This window comes from Hyperolius riggenbachi, chromosome 6 (assembly GCF_040937935.1).
Source record: "Hyperolius riggenbachi isolate aHypRig1 chromosome 6, aHypRig1.pri, whole genome shotgun sequence".
NCBI classification, from domain to species: domain Eukaryota; kingdom Metazoa; phylum Chordata; class Amphibia; order Anura; family Hyperoliidae; genus Hyperolius; species Hyperolius riggenbachi.
The window spans coordinates 331267136-331292508 of NC_090651.1; the positions used below are offsets into that span (position 1 = coordinate 331267136).

General features: G+C 45.8%; 1 protein-coding gene across 3 annotated transcripts in view; it reads right to left on the bottom strand.

Moving 5' to 3' along the window:
* Window positions 1-25373, bottom strand: part of ATP1A3 (ATPase Na+/K+ transporting subunit alpha 3) — a 281983-nt gene that overhangs the window by 25232 nt on the left and 231378 nt on the right. For all 3 annotated transcript variants that reach the window (XM_068241455.1, XM_068241456.1, XM_068241454.1), the window contains exons 8-16: window positions 24134-24402; window positions 22737-22935; window positions 22530-22639; window positions 22207-22341; window positions 10656-10848; window positions 10378-10553; window positions 9977-10113; window positions 6486-6636; window positions 504-672 (exon numbers count right to left, since the gene is read on the bottom strand). In XM_068241455.1, coding sequence (XP_068097556.1) covers window positions 504-672; window positions 6486-6636; window positions 9977-10113; window positions 10378-10553; window positions 10656-10848; window positions 22207-22341; window positions 22530-22639; window positions 22737-22935; window positions 24134-24402 — 1539 coding nt within the window. The remainder of the gene's footprint in view (window positions 1-503; window positions 673-6485; window positions 6637-9976; window positions 10114-10377; window positions 10554-10655; window positions 10849-22206; window positions 22342-22529; window positions 22640-22736; window positions 22936-24133; window positions 24403-25373) is intronic.

The window sequence follows — 25373 nt, forward strand, 5'->3', positions numbered from 1 at the left end:
CGCCGCTCTGCGCCGATCCGCCGCGAGCAGCGGCGAAAGAGGGTCCCCCCAGCCGCCTGAGCCCAGCGTAGCCGGAACAAAAAGTTCCAGCCAGCGCTAAGGGCTGGATCGGAGGCGGCTGACGTCAGGACGTCGGCTGACGTCCATGATGTCACTCCGCTCGTCGCTATGGCGACGATGTAAGCAAAACAAGGAAGGCCGCTCATTGCGGCCTTCCTTGTTTATTCTGGGCGCCGGAGGCGATCGGAAGAACGCCTCCGGAGCGCCCTCTAGTGGGCTTTCATGCAGCCAACTTTCAGTTGGCTGCATGAAATAGTTTTTTTTTAATTTAAAAAAAAACCCTCCCGCAGCCGCCCTGGCGATCTTAATAGAACGCCAGGGTGGTTAAGTCTATTTCATATATTAGTTTCACCTTTTAAGTTGAAATACTGAAATAAATTGACTTTTGCCCGATATTCTCATTTTTCGAGAGTCACCAGTAATAATAACAACGGTTTTCTTACCCTCCTCAACACCAGTGACGATAGAAGCGAAGTTATCATCCAGCAGGATCATATCAGCAGCCTGTTTAGAGACATCAGAACCAGCGATGCCCATGGCCACCCCAATGTCGGCTTTCTTTAGCGCAGGGGAGTCGTTCACACCGTCGCCAGTCACAGCCACAATAGCTCCCTGGAGAGAGGATGGAGAAAGAGTAAGGCTCGGGGGTCCAGCACACAAATCAGACTATCAAAATTAAACCAGTGGCCCCCTCCCAATAGACACCCCCAACCAAAAAAGAGTAAGTTCCCTTTGTTGCAGCCAAATTTCCCCCCAGGACCCCTGAGCTGGGTTCTGACACCCCACCCCCCATCACCTGTGCTGGCGAGAAAAAAAAACACATATATCCAGACACATCCCCTCTAGTTAGGACATATAAATAAGTTATTAAGATAAGGGGGGGTGCTAAAGGGGGTGTGGCCAGAAAAATAGCAAAAAACATTAACCCTTTGCACACTTGCATGCACATTTTCAAACAAATGCATTCACAGATTCACTCATCCAGGCACCACTGTTATCCCTACAGCAAAGTTAAAAGACGGGGTCTTAGTTCACAAAAGAATGCATTCTCTTGCTTAGTCACCTACACTGCGCAGAAGTACCCAGGTAAATGTAGGTGTCCTAACTCTGACCCCAGGGATGTAGCAATAGGGGTTGCAGAGGTAGCGACTGCAGCGGGGCCCTTGGGCCAGAGGGGCCCCATGGGGCCCTTCCCAAATCAAAGTATAAGCTGTTTATTGGTCCTGTAATGGTAATAATCACTTCTATACATGCTTTGAATAGTAGTCATCATTAACACACTGTTCCCCATCCCATTCTTGCACTAATACTGTAGATGACCTTGGCAGGTGTTGGTGCGCCGTATCAAGTTTTACGTAAAGAGTGCCGGAGGGGGGGGGGAATGTAAAACTTACATCGGGGCCCTGAGCGTCATAGCTACACCACTGCCTGACCCTGTAACATGCATGGTGCAGACATGCAAACATTCATTACATCAAACCTATCTAGGGAATAGGAGCACACATCCTGACGTCCTCTCCTGGGACAGATAGCGCATCTTACCAATCGCACAAGGGAGCTAACATAATGTATCCATGCGCACAATGCACATACACCAGCATAAGCTGTGTGCATGCTGACAAAACACATACAGGGGAAGGAGGGAGTGCACTGAATTAACTACTTTACCCCCAGCGGTATCTCCATCCCTTTTTCCATCCTTTCACCCCCAGAGACGGAGATATCCGCACCTCCCGCGCTCCCGCCGCTGCCCGCACTCCCTTGTGCGCGCGCTCCCGGTCTCATGCACGCCACCGCCCACTCGCCCGGAGATCAATGAACGGGAAAAACCATTCCCGTTCGTCGATCTAAGCCCCCGCAATGTTCAGCTGCTTCTATGAGAAGCCGCGATTACTGTGAAAAAAAACGTTTCCCAGGCTCATAACACTTCCCACAAGCGTACTTCCTGTACGCTTGCAGGTCGCATAAACAAAAAGTTACTGTGGCCATCTTGTGGCCAAATCGTAAAACTACACCCTAAAACATTTTTCATACACAAATACAATAGTTTTACACACAAAAAATAACTCATTACCTCCCACACTCCCCAATTATTTTTTTTTGTAATAAAAATAAATAAAAACATTTTACAATAAAAAAAATACATAAATAGTTACTTTAGGGACTGAACTTTTTAAATATTTATGTCAAGAGGGTATAACACTGTTACTTTATAAACTATGGGCTTGTAATTAGGGATGGACGCAAAACTGAAAAACATGCACCTGTATTTCCAAATAAAATATTGGCGCCAAACATTGTGATAGGGACATAATTTAAACGGTTTTATAACCGGGACAAATGGGCAAATACATTTCATGGGTTTTAATTACGGTAGCTTGCATTATTTAAAAACTATAATGGCCGAAAACTGAAAAATAATATTTTCCCATTAAAACACATTTAGAATAAAATAATCCTTGGCATAATGTCCCACCTAAAGAAAGCCCAATTGGTGGCGAAAAAAACAAGATATAGTTCATTTCATTGCGATAAGTAATGATAAAGTTATAGACGAATGAATGGAAGGAGCTCTGAAAGGTAAAAATTGCTCTGGTGCTCAAGGGGTAAAACCCCTCAGTGGTGAAGTGGTTAAAACCCTAGCCACAGGGGTCAGGAACAAGAAAAAAAAACCACATATATCCAGGCACATTGCCTCTAGTTAGGACATTTAAAGAGAGCCTGAAGCCAAGAAAAATAGTGCTTTTTATTTACCTCTTCTGCCATTTCAGCTAAGATGAATCGCCGCACTCCTGTGGCAAAACGAGGACACCCCAGCATGCCCTGCAACTTCTCTTTTGTGTACCAAATTTTGTGTGTACCAAGTAAGAGTCAGGTAAACTTGGGAATGATCATTTATCAACAAGAAAAGTAATAGTGGTTTTAACTTTTGGATTGCCTGGTTAGCATCCTTATTACTTGTTTACCAGATAAAAATAAAGAATTGATTTTTTATTTTATTCCCGACAGTTACACTTGAAGCAATACCAGTTGCCCGGTAGTCCTGCTGATCATTCTGGCTGCAGTAGTGTCTGAATCACACACCTGGAACAAGCATGCAGCTAATCTTGTCAGATTTTTATCTGCGCGCTTGTTTGGAGTCTATGGCTAGTGTTAGAAGCGGAGGATCAGCAGGACTGCCAAGCAATGTGCATTGTTTAAAATGAAGGGAGCGTATGACAACTTTATTGGAATTTACTGCATCAGGTCCTATTATTCACACATGAAATGGCATTTTAGTCTCAGTACAGCATTATTATGTATCCCAAGCCTTCTCTGCGATTATCACAAAAATACAGGAGCGCATTTAAAATTTGTTCTCGTAGAAAAATAATATTTTAGCTGATCGCCACTTTCATAAATGTGGATTGCAGAACAAACAGCAGCATTTTTCCAATCGCCAGCCTGTTAGAGAGGCTGCTTCATTGCATTTTGCTCCTTCGTGGATTATTCCTATGTACGCTAGGTGGCGCTCTCACCACAGCTTTTCAACACTGGTGGTAAAAAAAGGTCAATGAGAATGTTAAAAAGTTGGGCTTGCATACAAATTGTATTCCACTAGGGATGGGGCCAAACTGATGCACTTGTGTACGCAGCTTGGAATTGAGTCTGTCAGAATCCAATTTGCGCTAAATCTATATGCAAGATGGAATTGTTTGAATTGGGGAAAAAGCCGCGATTTGCAGCAAAGGACGGAAATTTGCGCACACGGCAGCTAAATTTGATTTCTTATACGCCTCCATATCCCCCTCACTTCATGTTCCCTTTAAATGATTCTATGCTTATATATGCAGTACTGGGCCTGATGCAGTAAACCTCGGTCCAATGTTAGAGTTACTAGTGCAGGGTGAGAACAGGCTGTTAACCTTGTGTTACGCCGCCTGTTACTTTACCGATATTTTACTTTTTTGCAGTGCTAATAATGATAGTAAAATATTTTGAAATTATACTGATATTTTGCTACAGGTAAACCTAACCCTTCTTGCATAGAACTCCCCCCATCTAATCCCAACCACCCCCCTTCGATGCCTAACCTTTACTGCCCTCCCCCCCTCCATGCCTAGCCTTAACTGTCCCTCATCCATGCCTAACCTTAACCACCCCCCTTTGATGCCTAACATTAACCGCCCTCCCCCCCTCCATGCCTAACCTTAACCACCACCTCTGCATGCTTAACAATAACCACCCCCCTTTGATGCCTAACATTAACCGCCCTATCCCCCCCCCCCCCCCCCTCATGCTGAGCCTTAACTGTCCCTCCTCCATGCCTAAACTTAACCACCCCCTCTGCATGCCTAACCTTCAAGAGAGCCCGAGGTGGGCTCAAAAAATGGAAAGGTAGGCTACCTGATCCACGGGGCTGAGCGGATCAGGTAAACGCCAAAACTGCCACTCCCCACCTCTCCTGTGGACCGCAATGGCGCACTTTCACTTTCGTGACCTCTGGGTCAAGACGCTGCACTGAGAGACTGTGTGTCTCTCACCAGCCTGCAGGGAGGTGGGGGAGGAGCAAGAGACGCGGCCAGGGAGAGAGAGCTGCCCAATGGCAGCTCAGGAAACCCTGCAGGAACGCCCCTGGCAGGTGTTTTGAGCAGGGAATTCCTCTCCCCTGTGTTTACTTCCGAGATAGCGACAAATCTTGTCGCCAATCTCAGGGGGCTATAGCACGGCGGTGGGGGGGCAGAGAGCGGCGGTGTGAGGACACAGAGCCATGTCATTAGGCAGAGAACATGCCTCTGTGTCCCATCTGCCCCCCAAAGATCCACCTCAGGTTCTCTTCATAAGACCACCACTCCCCCCCCCCCCCCCCCCGTCCATGCCTAGCCTTAACCACCCTCTCTGCATGCCTAGCCTTAATGGCCCTCCCCCGTCCATGCCTAACCTTAAATGATCCCCTCTGTGCCTCACCTTAACCACCCTCTCTACATGCCTTAACATAACCGCCCACCCCCTCCATGCCTAACCTTAACCGGTCCCCCAAGCTTAACCTTAAGCACCACCCCTTCTGTACGCCTAACCTTAACCGTCCCACCCTCCATACCTAACCTTCACTGTTCCCATCATGCCTGACCTTAACTGCCCTCCCATGCCTAACCTTAACCACCCCCTCTGCATGCCTAACCTTAACTGCCCCCCCTCCATGCCTAACCTTAACTGACCCCCATGTTTAACCTTAACTGCCCCCCCCCCTCCATGCCTAACCTTAACTGCCCCCCAATGCTTAACCTTAAAGAGGAACTCCAGTGAAAATAATGTAGTAAAAAAAGTGCTTAATTTTTTACCATAATTATGTATAAATGATTTAGTCAGTGCTTGCTTATTGTAAAATCTTTCCTCTCCCAGATTCACATTCTGACATTTATTACATGGTGACATTTTTACTGTGGGCAGGTTATGTAGCTGCTCCTAGCTGTTTTGGCTGTTAGAGACAGCTGTAAACAGCTAATTCCTGTCTGTGAACATTGTTACATTGTGGCAGTTTGCCCAGAGTACCGCGGTACTCAGAGCTTCTTGTGGGAGGGGTTTCAGCACAAAATCAGTCATACAGCGCCCCCTGATGGTCTGTTTGTGAAAAGCATTATATTTTTCATGTAAAAGGGGGTATCAGCTACTGATTGGGATAAAGTTCAATTCTAGGTTGGAGTTTCTCTTTAACTGTTCCCCCTCCATGCCTAGCCTTAACTGCCCTCCCCCCCTCCATGCCTAACCCTAACTGTCCCTCCTCCATGCCTACCCTTAACCGCTCCCCCACGCCTTACCTTAACCACGCCTGCTGCACGCCTAACCTTAACCGACCACCATGCTACAAATCCGCTGCAAAAAATGAAAAATCTTGGGCGCCATGGAAGTTCAGCTCTGCCATAGATGCTCATATAAATATCGGTTATGTGCCGAAATGAACAGCACAAGCGCCCGCCACTTGCAGCCACATTTTGCATAGCTCAGAATTCTGCACATAACTGATATTTATGTGGCTGCCCAAACTTCCTGCTTGCGCTTTAGTGGAGTTTGCGGCAGGCCCCTTGCGGCAGGGCCGGGCTGAGGCAGAGGCGAGAGAGGTTCCAGCCTCAGGGCGCAGTGCAGGAGGGGGCGCACAACTCACCCAACTATCATTCCCCTGTTGTGTTTGAAGCAGAGAGAAATAAGGAAAGGGGATACATGGCAGTGACTGCAAGCCAGATATCTAGAGATTAAGGTGTTGGGGCCCTGGGGCGCCTCTTAGTCTAATAGCAATCAGTGTGTGACAGCTGGGGTGAGAGGGATGGAGGGGCGCACTTTGGTGTCTCAGCCTTGGGTGCCGGAGGACCTTGTCCCAGCTCTGCCTTGCGGTAATATGCTCAGTGTTACTGCACGGAGGCTGTCTGGTTTAGTGGCAGTAGCCTTACCTGTCGCTGACATCCCTCTACAATGATCAGTTTCTGCTGGGGAGATGTTCGGGCAAAGACAATCTCGGTGTGGTTCTGCAGAATCTCATCAATTTGCTCAGCAGGCATGTCTTTCAGGTCCGTGCCGTGGATGACACAAGCCTTTGCGTCCCTGGTAAACACACATTAAAAGTAACATTTAGATATATGACAATATAAAGCGGAAGACAATACTGCTATGTGTGTCCATACCTTCCAAATTGTTGAGATAAGAAAAAGGGACACTAAGCCATGCCCTTGTCACACCCCTAGTCATGCCCCTGACACACCCCTAGTCACGCCCCTGACACACTCCTAGTCATACATATCATACATGTGATCAATTATCAAGATTTAGTAAGAAAAACCTTTTGTTTTATAATTTCTATCCTGGTTCATTTTCCTTCATAGTAACATTTGAAAATAAAAAATATATTAATTTAAAGGATATGAATAAAGTTTAGAGTCAAGTAAATATTTTTCAGTAGAAAAATACATATATTTACACAGATCTGTACATAAGTCCAGAAAAAGGGACACATGAGGGAGAAAGACGGACAGGGTTCCCAAAGAGGGAATGTCACTCCAAAAAAGGGACAGTTGGGAGGTATATTTCTCTCCTGGCATTGCAGTCATGTTCCTGGCGCATAGATCACTGTTTGCTACATTTCAATCTAGCCTTAGTCCATAACTTTCTGAGATGTTTTGACAGATAAAGAAGGCTTAAAACTATTACTGGCGTTGCTGTCTGGCTCTAACTGGGAAGAATTTCACATACTTCCTGTTGCCCTTATGCACAAGGGCGTAACAATAAACCCTGCAAGGGATGTAGTCGCAGGGGGGCCCAGAAGCCACAGGGGGCTCCGTGGGGAGAGAAGTTTCTCTTCCTTTCCTGAGATACTGACAACTAAGGGCACAGAGAGAAAAAGCTTTCTGCTTAACAACTGTTCTAATGAATGCACCTGCTCAGCCACTGATAAGGAATCATACAAAGTTTTGTACACAAAGATTTGTAGACAGTCCCTATTCAGTCTGCAGCAGTCTCCACCCCCTTCCCAAGTGCTCTGTACTGTAGTGATGCTGGAGAAGTCTGCAGAGCCAGTTCTGCTCCATCAGAGTTGGACAGAGTGAGTGTAATAAGCTGAGGCTGGGAGCACACTCGTCTGTCCGTTTTCTGTATTCGTTTTCTGCATAGCCTTTGTGTTTGTATGTGTGAAACATGAACGTTTATCACAGAAGCTAATGTAATTAATAGAGAAAATGCGTGCAGTGCTTGACTGCTGTCTGATTTTAGCTGCATGGGGAAAACACATTAAAGTGTGCACTAGCCAGTAGCAGCTAACTTTAATTGTATCATTCATCAATTGGATTGGGACCAAAGAGTGCAAAGAGACCATTTACAGCAAGAGAGGAGGACAAGAGCATCCAGAAGCCACTGAAGTAACACACACACACACACACACACACACACACACACACACACACACACACACACACACACACACACACACACACACACACACACACACACACACACACACACACACACACACAACTTTAGAGATTAATTTTGACTATTTGCAGTTACAACATTAAGGGCTGGGACCCACTAGGAGCACTCTTGCTGTGCTTTCCGATCACTGGCAATCGGCAAATCGCTACTCCAGTGGATACCTATGGAGATGGTCCCACTAGGCTTGCAACATTTTGGGAGTGAAACCAGGGCAATCGCATCAGTGGCTAGCGTGGCCAAATTGAGATCGCTCCAGGAACTGCAGCGAAATCAGGGCACTTCTGCTATTCACTAAATCGTGGGTTCTTTGCGATTGCTGCAAAGCACCCGTAGTGGGTCCCAGCTAGTGATGGGCGAACACCTGGATGTTCGGGTTCGGGAAAGTTCGCCGAACATGGCCGAGATGTTCGGCATGTTCGGGCCGAACCCCGAACTTCCCGAACATCCCTATTTTGGGGGCCCTATGGGGTCGCAGGCATAAGGGGGGAGCATGCCCCGATCGCGGGGGGGGTCGGAAATTCCCCCCACCCCCTCCGCTAGCGCTCCCCCCTCTGCCCGCTTCCCCATTCAAAAGTTTCAAGAAGTACCTGTATAGCGGATGGCCTGGCAGTGGGCGGCACTGTGGAGTGAGGAGGAGGAGGAGTCCGGAGAGTGACGAGTTGAGGGAGGCCGGGCAGCGGGCGTGAGGTCAGCGAAAGGGCGGAACTTCCGCCCTTTCTCTGACCTCACGCCCGCTGCCCGGCCTCCCTCAACTCGTCACTCTCCGGACTCCTCCTCCTCCTCACTCCACAGTGCCGCCCACTGCCAGGCCATCCGCTATACAGGTACTTCTTGAAACTTTTGAATGGGGAAGCGGGCAGAGGGGGGAGCGCTAGCGGAGGGGGTGGGGGGAATTTCCGACCCCCCCCGCGATCGGGGCATGCTCCCCCCTTATGCCTGCGACCCCATAGGGGGGCCGTATTGCGGCCTGTTCGGCCGAACAGGGCCCTGTTCGCCCGAACAGGGGCCCTGTTCGGCCCTGTTCGGGGGCATACAGAAGTTCGGGGCGAACCCGAACTTAAAAGGCCGAACACCATGAGGTGTTCGGCCGAACTCGAACATCACCCTAACAGGGTGATGTTCTGCAGAACCCGAACAGTGGCGAACACTGTTCGCCCAACACTAGTCCCAGCACTAAGATGCATATACTGTACATGCTATACTAGAGTCGACTGAGGTAGCTATTTCTGGCCTAGTCAGCTGACAATCGAGTGCTTACAGGGGTTCCTTGAACTCGTTTAACACTTTAGCAGCCAATTTATTTAGAGGCTTGCAAGTGCTCCAGGCTAATTTATTTTAGATTTTTTTTTCTTTCTTATTTGTTACATTTCTATGCTTCTAATTAGTACTGCTGTAATGTATATTTATGGCCACTTATCACTAGAGGGCAGTGCGAGACAATAACAGAGGACTTCACCTTTCAGTTTCTATATATTCTGCTCAGTAGAGAGAGATCAAAGCATTCCAATAATTTACAGCACAACAAGTTCTGCTGACTGAAGTCAAATGCAGTGCAATTAACAAGGTAACTCTATTGAAGTTGCTAATGGGTTAAAGATATGGCACACTGGATCTTTAATCTACAGCAAATCCCAAGCGCATTGTTCCCCTCCTTACCCCTCCCACCAATTGTACCTTCTCCCTTCCCCATAGCAACAGTTTGTTGCTTTGCTATAGTAGAAAAGGGGAAGTTAATTTGTCACTTTGCTGTAGTAGAAAGGGGCAACTGTACAGCACTGTACAGCACTCTGACCCTCAACTGTTGCCCAAGGAATTGAGTCCTGATCCCTTCAGGCAATATCTGTTAGATAGGATGGAACTATAACTTTCTGAAAGTCCTCATTTCCATTTATACACCATGGCTGATGCACCTGGGATTAACAATTATACACCATGGCCGATATTACCGATATTACCGTACCTGGGATTAACTTGAGAGACAGGAATGTTGAGTCTGGCTGCAATGTCTTCCACGGTCTCGTTACCCTCAGAGATGATGCCCACACCCTTGGCAATGGCCTTTGCTGTGATGGGGTGATCTCCAGTGACCATGATAACCTAGGGAAGATTATATATAAATATGAAACATTCGGTAATTCGTAAAAAATTAGAGAATACTAATAAAGCCTCATATTGCGTTCACTAAGAGTTTCCCAGGTTCCCACCCTCTATTAAGGTGTTCAGATAGGTAAAAGTACATGGTCTGAGATAATTTCTAGGTCCATAGCCAGATGGAAAAGAGGAAAGTTGCCTTCAGAAGCTCCTAACAGTGATGCTGCACAAGGTCCCGCCTAAGTGGGACTTTCTGCCTTCCCAGCTCACCTTGATACCCGCACTTCTGCACTTGCCCACAGCATCTGGCACTGCTGCTCTAGGAGGGTCAATCATAGACATGAGCCCTACAAAGCACAGGTTCTCAGTGCTGAAATTAAGGTCCTCTGTGTCAAAAGCAAAGCCCTTGGGGTGCAGCTCCTCTGGGAAGTAATAGTGGCAGAACCCTGAAAGAGAGAGGAGTAGAGAAAATGTGTGCATGTTATTCATGAAGCCTCCTCCCCTCTATACATGCCTGGCCGCTGATTGGACAGAGGATGGTCACTCACCCAATACTCTCTCTCCAAGTCCACCCAGCTCCAGATAAGCATTCTGGAAGGCCTCTTTCAGCTCATCGTCCAGTGGCTGCTCTTTTCCCTGGATCAAGATGGTGGAGCAGTTGTCCAGAATCCTTTCTGGGGCCCCCTTCATGACCAGCAAGAAGCGGTTATCATTGGGGTCCTCTGTTTCATGGATGGACAGCTGTTAGGGAAGATACAGAAATAATGAAAGTAGTTATTGACGTGATCATAACTTTGCATTATAAATAATGGAGGGTCAGAAGTTCATCGGAAGGGATGTTCAGGACCTTAACCACTTGAGGACTGTAGGCTTACACCGCCTAGTGACCAGGCTATTTTTTACAGTTTAGGCCACTGCAGCTTTAAGGGCTCGCTGCAGGGCCGCACAACTCAGCACACAAGTGGTCCCCTCCCCCCGGGATGTGATCTCTGTTTGTTTAATTTTTTGATTTGGGTTTTTTATTAATAAATTAGACTATTTATTTTTGTATTTTTTTACCCAGCCCTCCCTCCCCCCGCCAGCCAATCACCACGATCAGTGGTCGCCGCTGGGAGACTGATGACGGAGCAGATCGCGTGCGATCTCCTGCAAAACCCTGCCCCAGGACTTCGGGGGGGGGGGGGGGGTAATCATCTGGGGCTGCCGCCGTGTTCACGCCAGTTAAAGGGATCCAAGCAGGTTTGTTTTTCTGCATTTTGTCTCTTGGCTTTTAATAGCTGTAGGAGCTGCCATTTACCCCCTCCCCTTTCCTCTGGCCCTTATTTATTCAGGGGAAGATGTGAATGTAATTAAGTGTGACTTCTCTAAACAGTTTGAAGAACAAAGTCTCCATATTAGAAAATATTTACTGCTCCAGGAAGGGCTAGAAATCTAGCAAATCAAATCTAGCAAATCAAAGTCAATGATCGGTGGTTAAAGAGGAACTTTGGTGAAAATCCCGTAATAAGTAAAATAGCTTTTTTTTTTTTTTTTTTTTTATAATATTCATTCATAGATTATTTAGTCAGCGTTTGTAAAATCTTCCGCACCAGTATACATACAGCAATATATAGATATAAGAAGTGTTTCTGATGCTGAAACCAGGAAAATTACCATAAAAGTAACTATCCTGAATAATTAACTGCATTCCACTATATGTCACTACAGGGCCTCTTTATTTAGTGAGTGAGTGTGAGTGTGGTGTGTGGTGTGTGGTGTGTGGTGTGTAGTGTGTAGTGTGTGTGTGTGTGTGTGTGTGTGTGTTTTGCACACCTGGGCGGAGCTACAAACAGCAAATGTAAAAGGCTGCCATTCTCACAGTAATCAAGCCAGAGTTCCCACACTTGGCACAGTTGGTCACAAGGTTACAAATTCAGGAAAAGTGGGCGGATCATAAAACAGCCAATCATATTTCAGCCATTCATTTTAAATGGGAAACTGTAAACTGCAGCCATTCTTACACCGTTAATGGTAGGGTTTTCAAAACTTTCCACACTTGGTCACTGGGTGACTGGGATTAATATTCAGGAAAGTGGGTGGAGCCTACAACAGCCAATCAAATTCTCCTATTGATTTTCAAGGGGAATATTTACATTGCTGCCATTCTTACACTCTTAATGGAAGAGGCCTCACATCTTGTATAGTCAGTCACTGGGAGTTTAAATTCTGAAAAGGGGGTGGGCCACAAACAGCCAATTGTTTAATTTCACTGGGATAATGCAACTTATTGATGCCAAAGACCCCAAAGCTCATAAACTTGGTCATTGAGTGACTGTATGTCAAGGTTAGAAACAGTGGGCGGAGCCAAAAACAACTAACTTTTTACATGGGAAAATATAAACTGCAGCCATTCTTACACTGTTAATCGGAGGGTTCTCAAACTTGACACACTTGGTGACCACGGTTACAAATCCAGGAAAAGTGGGCGGAGCATAAAACAGCCAATCATATTTCAGCCATTCATTTTAAATGGGAAACTGTAAACTGCATCCATTCTTACACCGTTAATGGTAGGGTTTTCAAAACTTGCCACACTTGGTCACTGGGTGCCTGGGTTTCGTATTCAGAAAAGTGGGTGGAGCCTACAACAGCCAATCAAAATTCACCTATTGATTTTTTTTTAAGAGGAATATTGAAACTGCTGCTATTCTTACACTGTTAATGGCAGAGGCCTCAAACCTGCTACAGTTGGTCATTAAGTGACTGGGGCTCAAATTTACTAAAGGGACAAAGCCAAAAACAGCCAATCAGATTTCTTTGCTGGATAAACTGCTACCATTCCCACAATTTTGATGCCAGAAACCCGAAAGCTCACAAACTTGGTCATTGAGTAGTGACTTTGTGTCCAGGTTACAAAAAGTGGGTGGAGTCAAAAACAAATTTCCCTGGGAAAATGTAAACTGCAGCCCTTCTGCACTGTTAATGGCACAGTTACCATCTCCACTTCCCTCTTCGCCAATCAAGGCAGGATCCCTCTACACACCCTCCAATCACGGCCGCCCATTGCTCTGCTCCGTGACTGGCGCTGATGGCTTTGCGGGCAGGACCATGGCTCTGTAATTAGGTGATTGGCCCAAATGACGGAAGGGATCCTTCCTTGATTGGCAGAGGGGGAAGTGAAGGTGGCATGGGGACGCTGTCAGCGGTGGCTTATTGCCAATAAGTTATTGGGGGGGACAGCACTTGAGGAAGGCCCTCTATCCTGTCTGATGACACGTTCAATGCATTCCGGAATGCAAATGGAGAGTCAAGCTATGAGGCTGACCTAAGCCTTGTATGACTTTATAAAGACAAGTGATTTCTCGACAGGATATTGCAGTAGAAAACTTCGTTTACTTTTATTAGCAGAAAAATACAAAAATTATATTTTTCACTGTAGATCTCATCCAAGCAGGGCCGGATTTACCAAAAGGCACGTGCCTATAAGGACCTAATGATGGAAACGCTGCTCATTCCCCTCCCCTATAGCCTCCCTCCCTCCTTCCCTATGCAGAGTCCCGAGCAGAGCGTAAATGAGAGGTTACTCACCCAGCTCTCAGCATTCCACTGACGAGATCTCCCTTAAATGGGGGGCACCACTAGCTTCTTAAAATTCAGAGTACCTCTGGCTGCCTAATTTTAAGGGGAACCTATAGCTACCTATGAGGGGCAAGGGAAGTAAGGGAGAAGTGACAGCTGGGCCTGCCAGCACACTTGCAGCGCAGTTTGGGGTTTGTAGGTTTATGGAGGGTGAAGTCTAGGGTGCCAGGATATCTGCGCCTATAGGCTCCTGTGATGTAATTCCGGTGTACCAACATTTCAGCACAACCATCAAAATAACATACAAATGCTACTGAGCATGTGCAAAGTCATGCATGCCATACATTAACCCCATAATGCCCATCAGCAGTACTAAGCCTGCAACCAGAGTTAGCAGCCTGGGTCCTGGTGTGCAATCTCCACTATCCAAGTGAGTCAGAATAAAAAGTTGTCCGAGCGAAGCGAGGACCGAGCCCGCAGCCCAGCGAGGGAAGCGACACTGAGTCTACTGAATATCACTTTAAATGTATGCTGTTTTGACAATGTATGCTGATTTGTTGGTACACCGGGCCTGCATCCAAGCTTTCTTCATGAATATCACAATACAGCATCAGAGGCCATAGTCAGGACATTGCAATCCTTCATGAAACTGACAGAACCTATAATCTGGCTTGACTTTATGAGCCATTATTATTTAGGCCTTTTATTAGCACAAAAAAATACAAAAACTATCCTTTTCATAATAGATCTGATCTAAGCCTAAATAATAATTGCTCATTACGTCAAGCCAGATTATAGGTTGTGTCAGTTTCGTGAAGGATTGCTTTTATGTGCTAATAAAAGTAAACTAAGTTTTCTACTGCAATATCCTGTCGTGGTGCCTTGAAGAAATCATGTGTCCTTATAAAGTCATACAAGTAGTGAAAGTGGGTGTAGTGGACTACCCTATGAAGGACTGGATGCTTTTTGACCTTTCCCAATTATATACCTATACAAAGCTGACCTGAGCCTGGCAGAGGAGGGGACTCCAGGACATGGGCCGATGCTGAGTTCCCTGCAGAGCTGCACTGTACTGACGACATAGCTGGTGAGGCCGCTTGTGCAGGTTGTTATTTATTTTTTTATTCATTATTTACTGTAAAGTTTATAGTGCTGCTGGCTGCTTTTAGATTCTGCACCAGTTTGTATTTCCTCTGTCAGGCCAGTGCACTAGGATAGGATAGAGAGTGATTCAAACTACAACCAGTTTTCCGGTAAGCTAGGACCCTTAAAGTGAACCTCCGGACTAAAAATCTACTCAGCAGAACTGAAAAGGCTTGGTGTTTCTTTAACAGTTTCACAGCATGATAACTTTGTTTTTCTTACCAAAGCATCATTTTTAGCTGCATTTTTAGCTAAGCTCTACCCATCAAAGAAAAAAAGCCCGGGCTTTGCAGAGCATGATGAGATTTCCTATGTTGTTATTCACGTTGCCTAGTAACTGAGAGAGGTGCTAAGAACACAGGAAAGTTGGAACTGTGTCTCATGCTCCCTGTCACCTCCTTTCAACCAAAAAGATGGCTGCCCTCATGAAATCCAACATTTACCTGATCTTTTAAAACAGTGTGAGTAAGAGATTATATTACCTATCTATTTTAATTACCATAACTAATGTAACTTAATGACAGTATGTTTGTTTAGGCTGGAGTTCCTCTTTAATAGATACTTCAGTATGGGAGAGATGGTTCATGAAAGCTCCAGTACCATAGACACTCCAGGTTTAGTATATTTTGTTTCCCAGATCTTTGTCCTCTAAACCTAGGTGCATGTTATGGTCAGGAGCGTCTTATGTTCCAAAAAAAATACGATAAGTCTCATGATCATGTGCTAAAGCGGGATGTGATCACAACAATTCATCATGCTTTTCTCCTAGACACAACCATCAATAGGTAACTGTGTATGGGGCTACAGCTGACTATAAAGCTATGTCCATACTACGGTATACATTTTTCTTGTCATAAATACTCCTTTGCGATCGTCTCGGACAAAAATCTAGAGAGAGTACTGGTTCCCCCCGACATCAGTGACATTTGTTCTTGTTCTTGTGGGGTGGCTTACAGGGGCGTAGCTATAGGGGTTGCGACCGCACCAGGGCCCTTGGGCAGGAGGGGCCCCAAAAGGCCCTTCCTCAACTACAGTATTAGCTCTTTATTGGTCCTGTGCTCATAATAATCACTTCTATAGATACTTTCAATAGTGGTTATTTTTAACAAACTGTTCCCCATCCCCTTCTTGCACCTCTGACACTGTAGTTGCCATTGACAGGCCAAGGTGCGCCGTATCAATTGTTATGTATAGAGTGCTTGGGGGGCCCTATTGTAAAACTTGCATCGGGGCCCACAGCTCCTTAGCTACGCCACTGGGTGGCTATTGTAGTTTATTCTGTGTGATGCCTAGCCCCTCCCCCCCCCCAAAGTACAGGATGGGCTGATAGACTTAGGCCCTGTTCATACCGGAGATTGTGAAATGCTAGCAATTAGCGTGTTGCGCCATAGATTTTTACGCGATTAACATGTGTTTTCACTTTACATTTTTGTGTTTTTTTCAGTGATCACAATTTGTGATTGAAATACATGGCAATTGTGATCGCTCAGAAAATGCTAAAAAATGCTGCATGTAGCGCATTTGCGTTTCACGCTAATCGCAAATCGCAGCAGTGAGATTGCTGCCATATACTTAATGCACTAGTGCTTTAAAACGTGCTAGCGACCACTGGCGATTCGCAGATTAGCGGTAAATGCCCACTAATTATCAAATGTGAATGGGCCCTAAGCGTTCATTTCCTGTCACCCTAAATAATCACTAACAATCATTTCAGGTAAAATAAACATTTTAAATGTGTCTGTAGTTTTAATCTTTACACAGTGGTGTAGTGGTTAGCGCTCAGGCCCAGATTTCTAGAAAGGCCACGAAGGCCATGGCCTTGGGCGCTAAAAAAATAAATCAGACGGGCGACAGGGCTTAGGGAGACATAAGGGTGCTGGAAAGTGAAATTCCGGCCCTGTTAGCACACTCGCCTTGCAGCACTGTAAACCCCTGTTTGAATACCAGCCAGGAACTATCTGCACAGAGGTTGTATGTTCTCCCCGTTTCTGTGTGGGAAATCTCCAGGCACTCTGGTTTCCTTGCACATCCCAGAAATATACAGATAAGTTAACTGAGTTCCCAAAAAAATATAAATACAAGTAGTCCCCGAGTTAATGAATGAGATAGGGGCTGTAGGTTCGTTCTTAAACTGAATCCATTATTAAAGACAACCCGAGGCGGGTATTTTAAATCTTAAGAGAACACAGAGGCATGTCCTGCGCACAATCACATACATCTGTGTCGCGCTATTGCTGCCTCTAGTCCCCCCAGGTCTGCTGTGCCATCCTGTAAAAAGCGCCAGGCTAGCGACAATCTGCTTGTCACTAGCCTTGTATTTACCTGCAGCCTGTCAATTAGTCAGCTCTCCCCCGCCTCTATCCCCACCGCTGCCCGCCTCCATGAGCTTCCTCCAATCGGAAGCTATGCCGCGACCTGGGAGGCGGCAATAGCGAGACACAGAGGAATGTCCTTGTGCAAAGGACATGCCTCTGTTTTCTCTTAAGATTTAAAATACCCACCTTAAAGTGGATCCGAGGTGAACTTTTACTCATTGCATAATTGTGTTCCTTTCCTATTGTTTATAGGGCATTCCTCAAGCCAAATACTTTTTTGTTTTTGTTTTAATACTCTAATTCCCTATAAACTAAATAAACCATGCCCACAGGTTTTCAGAGAGCCCTGGCAGTAGCAAGGGCTCATGGGAGCTCAGTCTGGGCAGGAGGAGGAGGAGGTGTTACTAGCCATTGATTTCAGAGGCAGAGGGGAGGAGGGGGGATTAGGTTTTTTTCACAGTCTGAGTGCTGATGGTGCAGATAAGCTTGCCTCTGTGTAATGTTTACAAACAACATGGCTGCTGTCATTGTATCACAGGAAGAAATAATAATTTTCTATTAAAGCCGTTTGCAGCTAGATTTGCTGTGTAAACTATCTAAACTTTAGATAAGATATATAGACAAGTTACTTGTTATAGTTAGTTTTTCATCTCGGATCTGCTCTCTTTAAGTCCAAAAAACTGCCATCTCTGCCCCCTGTAACTCCTATGCCCCCTGTGCCTCCACTGTCCCCCTATGTGTTTCCCCAATCCTTCAGTGTCACCCTGTGTACTATGTGCCTCCTCTAATCCCCCCCCCCCCCCCCCTGTGTGACCAGTGGTGTAGCTAAGGAGCTATGAGTCCCGGTGCAAGTTTTACATGGGGCCCCTCAAGCACTCTATACATAACAACTGATACGGCACACCAAGACCTGCCATGGATTTCCACAGTGTCAGGTGCAAGTAGGGGATGGGAAACAGCTTGTTAATGATTACCACTATTTAAAGCATCTATAAAGGTGATTATTACCAGCACAGTACTGATAAAGAGATAATACTGTTGTTGAGGGAGGGCCCCTCTGACCCATGGGTCCTGATGCGGTCGCTACATCTGCAACCCCTATTGCTACACCACTGTGTGTGACCTTTGTGACCCTGTGTACTACAGCAAAATGTCATTTTACCCGTTTTAAAAAAACTTTTTTCTTTTATTTTTTTTTTAAATATTTTTTTTCAAAAACTACAAGGTCTTTTTAAATTTGTTTTTCTTTTACTTTTCCTACAGAATACAATTTTACATTTTTGGGCCATATCGGCGGGTCATTGGTAAGTCGGGTGTTCATAAATTTGGGACTACCTGGTTATGGTAGGGGTTAGATTGTGAGCCCCTGTTAGTGACATGACTATATTACTGCGGGACAAGACAACTCAAAACGGCGCAGGGAAATTTTGGTGCAACATGCTTCGCCATGTAAATTATGGCTATAGTGGCACTCAGATAGTAATTTGGGCGCTGTCAAAATGAGCCTAAATTACTATAAAAACAGCGCAATTTGGCTGCCAGCAATAGCTGGCAGCTGAATTACGTTTTTCCTCAGAGTCTACAGTGGCTTGGAGGGGGAACAGTGATCAACTCCACTGTGACTCTTGCAGTAGCAGAGCGAGCCATTTTTTCCGGCTTCACCCTGTGCCCAAATTTCCAGGCGACATTTTTGCATGTATGTGCTGGGGAAATTGTGACTGGAGAGAGCTCAGGACACGCCCAGATTTGCAGACTTCATTTCCGCAGCAGTTTTGATAAACAGAAAATGGCACTTAGGTTTGTTTTGACATTTGAAATATCATCTATTTACCTTGTGCTGGGGAAGAGGGGAACAAAGACAAAAGAAAAAGTTGGATAAGTGTCCACACGCTGTAAGGCCCGCTTGGTGACAGCGGTGCTGCACGCTATGAATGGGTTATTTATAGCGAGTGACGCGTCGTCACAGCCGCCAGAGTCTTCCAGGACGGGGAGTTAAAAAGCTTTTATGTTATTATGAAATGAATGTTAAGCAGGATCAGGCTGGGATCCTACAGCAGCAGCTGGGACTAATCTCCGGGGAGACTGACAGACAGAGCACGAGGGTGAGGGGCAGCAATGGAGACACAGGGAGGGAGGCGCTGTGCCGCCACTTTGAGACCTCACACAGTTCTGTGTCACATGGGCCCAAATGCATGAAACTTGTCCCATGAGCTTCCTCAGTTTGGGGTTCATTCATCACACAGCACTAATGTTACTGTGTACGCAGAGCGCATGACAATATTACCGTAAATACAGCGAGATATGCTGGTGGCTTGACCTGCGGAACTCCAATAGCCCGACCGTTACTAAGGTAACGCACGTGATACCGCAGTAGCGGTCGCACTACTATAGTACCGCAGGTCATGTTACTAGCGTATCTCGCGGTATTTATTTGCAGAAGTAAGGGTAATATTGTTGTGCGCTGTGCATACATGGTAATATTACCATTGTTTGATGAATCAATCCCATGATCCTTACATCCTCTATATACACTATACACCCATCAGCCACAACCTTAAAACCAGTGACAAGTAACATGATCACATCACTACAAGGGCACCTGCCAAATGATGGGGTATATTAACGTAAATCTGGGACTTTTTATCAGAGCCGCCGGTGGAGCCACGGAGGGAGCCAGGAGGATGACCTCGCAGACTGCAGTGGGTTGGAGGAAGCCCTTCTCTTTTTTAGGGCACTGCTCAGGGTCTCTTTAAGGCAAACATTTAAATACTTGCCTCTGGAGAGGGAGGCCTCTAGATACAAAAGAAGCTTTCTTTGTCCTTCCATTCCAGCATTGGGATCCCAGAAGTTCCACGGAGCTGGCCCACACTGCGCATGTGGAGTACCGCCGCTCATAATCGGTGGAAAAAGCAGAGCATGCTCCATTGTAGTGCGCAGATGGGAGCCGTCTACACCTGCACAGCCCAGGTGAGCACCGTTAACAAAGGTCCCGGCGCTGGAGCCACGAACAACAGGGAAAGCCTCAGGAGGATCCAGAGGTTTCCTGCTCCCCGGGTAAGTAGCCAAATTGGGACCTTTTTTGGTACAGGATCCATTTAAGCAGCAAATGAAGAGTCAGTTGTGTGTTGAAAGCAAGGAAAATTGACAAGCATAAGGATCTGAGAGGCTCTACTGGATATATTGAGCTGGCTAGAAGGCTGGGATCAAAGAATCTTCAAAATATCAGGTTTAACTGGCTGTTCCCAGTATACAGTGGTTAATACCCACCAAAAGTGATCTAAGGAAGGAGAACCGGTAACCAGTCATGGGTGCCAAGGCTCATTGAGTCACACCAGGAACGAAGGCCTGGCCTGTATTCTCCAATCCCACAGAGCTCCTGAACGGAGGTGGGCAGTGGTAGCAGGTGGAATCCGGAACTCAGCCTGTCAGTTGCATCATAATGCGTTTCGGCATAGCCCCGCCGTCATCTGATGAAGACGTTACGCCAAAATGCATTATGATGAGGCAATTGGCAAGCTGAAAGTGCCGATAATTAGTAGATGAATGTCAGGACTGGACCATGGAGCAAGAGAAGAAGTTGATCAATCATATTTTTGCCTCAGAGTTCCCCAGATCTCAGTCTGATAAAGCACCAAGGGAAGGTGCTGGTAACACACGTCTGATTCATGGACAACCTACAGGACTTAGAGTATCTGCTGCAAATATGATGAATACTACAGAACACCTTCAGGGGTCTTGTGGTGTCCACGCCTCAAGGATCCAGCTACATTGAAAAAATAAAGGGGACTTTGGCAAGCAAGTTTTTTTTTTTGTTTTCACTAATCGGTATAAAATAGCTGTATAGCATCTAGCAAGTGAAAATACTCCAAATAAAACATATACATGAGCCCCAAATGTCCTGCATCATGAGAGCAAGACCGGGCCAAAGCAGAGGTGAGAGAGGCACCAACCATGGGTGCAACAGTTAGGAGAAACCATGACCAAGAATTGAACTTCATCCCAATCAGTAGCTGATACCCCCTTTCCCATGAGAAATCTATTCCTTTTCACAAACGGATCATCGGGGGGCTCTGTATGGCTGGTATTGTGGTGAAACCCCTCCCACAGGAAACTGTGAGGACCATAATCCTGGCAGTTTCCTGTCTGTGAACCTCGTTGCATTGTGGGAAATAGCTGTTTACAGCTGTTTCCAACTGCCAAAAAAGCAAGAAGCAGCTACTTCCAGTGACATCACCTTCCAGCAGTAAAAATGTCACCATGTGATAAATGTCAGAATGTAAATCAGGGAGAGGAAAGCTTTTACAATGGGCAAACACTGACTAAATCATTTATACACAATTATTGTAAAAATTAAGCACTTTTTTATTACATTATTTTCACTGGAGTTCCTCTTTAATCTCAGCCTGAGCAAGTGATCAGGATGAGATGCCTGAAACCACAGGAAACAATCAAGGACTGGGCGCTGGAGGACCTTATCCCAAGACCTCCATGGGAGGCTTCATTTTTGTACTTAATTTTTAAAACTTGAAATAGAGATACTTGGAAATAATAAGAGTTTAATACATATTATTGTTTCAGTATTTTTATAGCACTCTTCTGCAGAGCTGTACAGAGTATATGGTCTTGTCACTTTAGCTGTCCCATAGAGGGGCTCACAATCTACTACCTGCCATAGTCATATGTACAGTATGTATCATGTAGTGTATGTAATGTATCATAGCCTAGGGCGAATTTAGGGGAACACCAATTAACTTATCTGCATGTTTTTGGAAAGTGGGAGAAAACCAGAGTTTCCAGAGGAAACCCATGCAGTCACAGGAAGAACATACAAACTCAGTACAGATAGTGCCATGGCTGAGATTCGAACTGGGGACGCCACCGTGCTGCCCTTATCCTGTAAGCCTGAAAACATGGAGCTCTACTGTAATGCACAACCCGAGAAACAGAAATAGGTTAGTACTGCCTTCCAAGGAGCCATTTGAACCCTTATACCTCCTAAGCATTCCCTTCTTACATCCATTTTAATTGGTTATGGACTATAAAACATAAGAAGTTTGGTTTCATCAAACAACCTGTTCCTCACCTGGTACTTATTGGTGGAGTTGAAGGGAATCTCTGCTACTTTCTTGTTCTTCTCCCTCATGGCCTTAACTGATCCACAAGAGAGCTCAATGCACTTCAGGAGAGCAGATTCAGAGGCATCACCTGCCACATCCCGCTAAGGAGCAGAAATGTATTCCGTTACCTCCCAAAATCAACAGCAGTTCATGTAATGACAGACAATGGAGCGGATATACAGATACACATACACGGTAAGCAGGACAAGACGAGACAACGACAAGACGAGCAGCCACACACAGAGATACCATGCTACACAGCTCCAGGCGCGGGGTTAACCTCACACACCTTCAGGACAGGAATGTTGTCATTTCCAGCTTTGAAGACAGCGCGGTTGCACAAGGAAGCTATCCTGGCCAAGGCCACCCAAGTGAGGGAACTTTTGTCAAATGAAGCACCTGAGATGGAACACGGGAGCAGAAATGAGAGAGGGAATGAGTGAGTTGATGGTCAGTATGATGGTCAAGGTCTTCATACAGCATAAGACTCCCAGACCTGACTGGTCCTCTGTGGTGTCTGCCTCATGGATCTGGTTATCAAACCACATATGAGCTACTGTCATACGGTTTTGTGTCAGGGTGCCAGTCTTATCGGAGCAGATGGTTGAGGTGGACCCCAGGGTCTCCACAGCTTCCAGGTTCTTCACCAAGCAGTTCTTTCGTGCCATACGCTTGGCAGTAAGGGTTAGACATACCTGTAAAGGTGAGACAGGGATTGAGACCTGACGGTAAAAACATGGCTCCCATTGACTCGTTTCATGGAGAATGCAAAATCTAAAATATGCCTCATCCTGTTTCATGAGACTTTTGCAAACCAAGTTCATGAGCCTTCATTACTACATCTTATCTCATGTTCGACTAACAAGTCTCTCACCTACACCATCCATCAAGGGTGCAGTAGCCAGTTTTATCTATCTCTAGTGCTGCCCCTCATCTACTGCTCCTCTCCACAATCTCTTCACTGGTTTCCAGAGTCAAATTCATGTTATCACTATTGTCACTTCACAGTTCCCGTCCAACCTACATTTCTGACTTTGGACAAAAATATACCCATTAAAGGCCTCCTTAAATGACCTACCATTGCTTTCCCTTCAAGGAACTTCTTCCCATGTACAGCTGCAAGCAGGGTCAGATTTACCATAAAGCACTGTAGGATCGTCCCTACAGGTGCCTGATGATGGAAAGGCAGCCCATTCCCCTCCCCTAGTGCCTCCCTCTCTTTCCCTATGCAGAGTTCAAGCAAAGCATAAATGAGAGGTTACTCGACCGACTCTCGGTATTCCACTGACGAGATCTCCTGTCAGTCAGGGGCACCTCTAACTACTTAATACTGAGGGTACTCTGGCTACCTAATGCTAAGAGACACCTGTAGTTACTTATGACAGGCAAGGGAAGTAAGTGAGAAGTGACAGCTGGGCCAGCCAGCACACTTGTGGTGCGCTTTGGTGGGTGTTTGTAGGTTCATGGTGGGCGAAGTCTAGGGTGCCAGGACATCTGTTCCTACAGGCTCCGGTGATGTAAATTTGGGCCTGGCTGCAAGACTGCTCTAGAGCTGCTTTCACTCTACCTGCCTACCAATTAGACTTGCTGCTGCCTTTAATACTATTACATATCTAGTCCTATTTAAAGTCCACAAAACCTCTCATCATAATTCACCTACAGATCTTCCTCTATCCATACTAAGCTTTTAACACTGAGAAACCAATATATTATGTTACCAATTGTATCTGATCATCTCACAACTCCTTGAGTGGTAAGAGGCCTCTTTTTCTTCCATGTTGTTGTTTGTACAACCTATATGTGCACATTTCGAAATCACACATCCCCCTTCATTTAAAGTTTGGCCAAATGCAGCCATTTCCACAGACCTCTAAACAGGACTTTAGTACTCACAGTGACAGTGGCCAGAAGACCCTCTGGTACGTTGGCCACAATGATTCCAATGAGAAAGATGACGGCCTCCAACCAGCTATAGCCCAAGATGAGAGAGAGAACGAAGAAGCTGATCCCCAGGAACACAGCGACACCGGTGATCAGGTGGATGAAATGCTCAATCTCCTTGGCAATTGGGGTCTTTCCAACTTCCAGACCAGAAGCTAACGTAGCGATGCGCCCCATCACAGTTCTGTCCCCCGTGGCAATGACTACCCCACGAGCTGTTCCTGAGGATTATGAAATAGAGCATATGTCATGTTATCCTATCACTAACACATTTACTGATAGAAGATACTGGGACTGCTTGATGAACTTAAAGCAGAAACACACGATTGGTTCACACGATGGCCAGGGGCCCCGGACCTCTCTCACTGGCCGGGGCCCCAAAGCCAACATGCAATACCTGGAGGGGAGTGCAGGTGGATCTTGTGTCGAACTTAAAGCAGAGTAATCTAGTTTCCAAACAGAACACACGACAGTTGGTCTGGTCAGAATACCTGTACTTCTTAAGGGGCCCATACACTCAGCCGATTTTCTGGCCGATCGATCGATCAAAATCGAACGATCGATTGCAAATCGGTTAGCCAATCGACCGATCGATGATCGATTTCGATGGATTTCCATCGAACCGGCAGGGTGGAAAATCTAGGTCGATCTGATGAGATTGCTTATCATTTTGCATTGGCCCTAATGGAAATCTGATGGCAAAAAAATGCCATCAGATCGAATTTCAATAGATTTCAAACTGAAATCTATTGGAATTCTATCCTAGTAAAAAATGTTCTAAAAACACATCAGATAGATAAGAAATCCATCTGATGATCTATCTGCTGCTAATCTGACGAGTGTATGGGCACCTTAATTCTTCAGGACAATGAGTCACGGCCGTTTTTTGAGCAAAGGCATTCCAGGTTAGTGGGGCATAAAGGGTCGGAAAGTGGCGTGAGTATGAGCCTGTCTCTTCCTGATTACAAGTTTGGCTTTCTCTGTAAGTGACATTTTTTTGTTGGGATTACAAAGAGTAGGGGGAACACGCAGATCAATGGACAGTGCACAGAGGACACAACCAGTGGACCAGTGGACACAACATACCTCTGTGCTCAGTTTTAAAAATTCAAAGTCAGGTCAGGTATCCTTTAATGACTGTTCAGATGAGCCTCTCCCACTAATATCATTGACCCAGAACAAATGGAACAAA